Below are 2,306 nucleotides of genomic sequence, written 5' to 3' on the forward strand. Positions count from 1 at the left end.
TAACAGATCCTACAAATATAACAGTTTTTAAATCTACGAGATAAATGTAACAGATATATCTGAAACATAATTGAAATATTTTCGCTTATAGATACCTTGATTTACAGTACACCTTTATTAACGCCAGATAAAATTAAATATGACCCCTACGGTACAAAAGTTGCAGTAATACTGTTGCAATATTGCAATACTATTGGATGTTGCATCAATATTGTAGCATTTATTACAGCTATATTGCTGCAAGTTCCATGCTGTACGGGGATTCTCTACTGACGATCCTCTGATTTTTTTATAAACAAAGATTAAAAAGTTACAAAATCGATTTAGTTTCGGGATAACACTTTAAGGATACAACGAAACAACTCAACATGAAGTAAATGCGAGATTATTCATGTGGTTAACTTTTTTGACTTTGCATTTATTTTATCGATCCGACAAGTATAAAAAATTAATCATGATTAAGAATGAATTTTACTTACTTTTTAAACCCCACAGAATTCGTCGATCAACAGCGTCTAGGAAATCTCGTAATTCCGTTGCACATGTTGCCGAACCGAGAAGACTGGCTCTCGAGGCGATGGCATAGGCGGGTGATAAATGAATAATATTGTTCTCGTTAGAATTGTGAAATTGTGCAGAAGCGCAGAATAACGTGGCGAAATGACAGATATACGAAATAAACGTAAATCGCTGATGTGACATAATGCGTGTTTTTGAACCCAAAAATTACAATCACTTTTACTTCCTCATTAATGCAAACTGTGGTCTATATCGATATCGACCATAAAATGATCAATTTCAGAAATACAATAGAGTAAACTGTAAAGAATTATTTTGCTCATGTAAAGAATTTCATTAATGCACAGATCCAGAATTATTTTCTTTATTGAGATAAAGAAGACACATTCATCTCGATGAAAAGTATTAAAGAATCGTTAAATATAAATAATATCGTTGTTTATTAACTTCGTCTGTGCAAATGTTAGCGTAACGTTTTAGAGTTTTGTTAGAAAATGCTCCTCACTTGATTTGTATAAAGGAGATTAATATTGGTCAGCGAGATTCGACGACCGAGACAAGACTGGTCTATATAGGGAGAAGTTAGCAGATTTGGAAAGCGAAACGTCCTCCCCGACAACTTTTCCGACGTCATGGCGGAGCCCCACCACGTTATGCGCACACCATCATTCGAATACGCCGACATCTAGAATACAGCAATCCAATAAAAAACATTTTTTTAATGAAAAACCAATAAAATATTTTATAAATTTTTGTACTAAAGTTCTATAATTATCTTATGACATTTAGAAATCAAATTAATTATAATAAGTCGCTAATTTTAAGATGTCATAAGTCAATCACAGATCATACTTAAGCCAATCTTAAATGTAATAACTGATTACCATCCTTATAATAAAAATGATTTTTATATCAAAAATGGAACGAAGAAAGAATCCTTTTCACATAATTTAGGGATTTAAAAAGAACCATTTTTTAGATTCTCTGTGCTGTTTCGGTATACTAGGGGCGGAATCCATAAATGTTGCTCGAAATCTGTCTTAAAGTAGTCTTTGTCAAGATGACAGATGTATTGATTGTGTATAAAAAATGAAAAATTTTAAAATGATTGGATAGCATAAAAAATGTTAGTTGAGAAAATTAACAATGGCTAAGCAGAAAAAGTAGTTTTGCAATTGTTGTAAAATTCTTTAATATGATAAATAATTTTGTTTTTAGCTTTTCACTCGATTTAAATATATTGAATATAGCCAATATGGAAAAATGAACGGAATATACTCGAAAATTTTTCTAAAATTAATAAAAAATATAGTAGTAACTGTAAATATCCATACAGCACTGGTTATTGCGGAAAATTTTCAGATATGTTTCAACCTTTTACATGTCATGTGCAATAATTCTGAAAGGATTCGGCAATATGTCATATGAAATGTTTTAACTAAAATGTTTCTAAAATCTATCATATGTAATAAATTGAAAAATATATGTAAACACAAAATTATCATGATGTTAAATGGCTCTAAAATGTTCACTAAGAGTTATTTTTTTATCAATCACGATTCAGTTTAACGTCATTTTGTTATTGTGATTTGTTTTACTTTAATTGCGAAAAATTTTTGTATATGAATGACTTCCCAGTAAAAAATTTTTTATTCATGAATATGTATAAATATGTATATAAATATGTATATAAATATGTAAATATACATAAACACACGGAAAAAAAATATTATATGAATGGACATATTTTATGTATAATTATATATAATTGTATATAAAATATATCA

At 29.1% G+C, this 2,306-nt stretch overlaps 1 protein-coding gene across 1 annotated transcript in view; it reads right to left on the bottom strand.

The window, feature by feature from the left end:
• LOC108767328 (nose resistant to fluoxetine protein 6-like) overlaps positions 1-924 on the bottom strand; it is a 10,549-nt gene extending 9,625 nt beyond the window's left edge. The window contains exon 1 of the mRNA XM_018517125.1: positions 480-924. Coding sequence (XP_018372627.1) covers positions 480-702 — 223 coding nt within the window. The 5' untranslated portion in view covers positions 703-924. The remainder of the gene's footprint in view (positions 1-479) is intronic.
• Positions 925-2,306: the final 1,382 nt, after the last annotated feature.

This window comes from Trachymyrmex cornetzi, unplaced genomic scaffold (genome assembly GCF_001594075.2).
Source record: "Trachymyrmex cornetzi isolate Tcor2-1 unplaced genomic scaffold, Tcor1.1 scaffold67, whole genome shotgun sequence".
Classification (NCBI taxonomy): domain Eukaryota; kingdom Metazoa; phylum Arthropoda; class Insecta; order Hymenoptera; family Formicidae; genus Trachymyrmex; species Trachymyrmex cornetzi.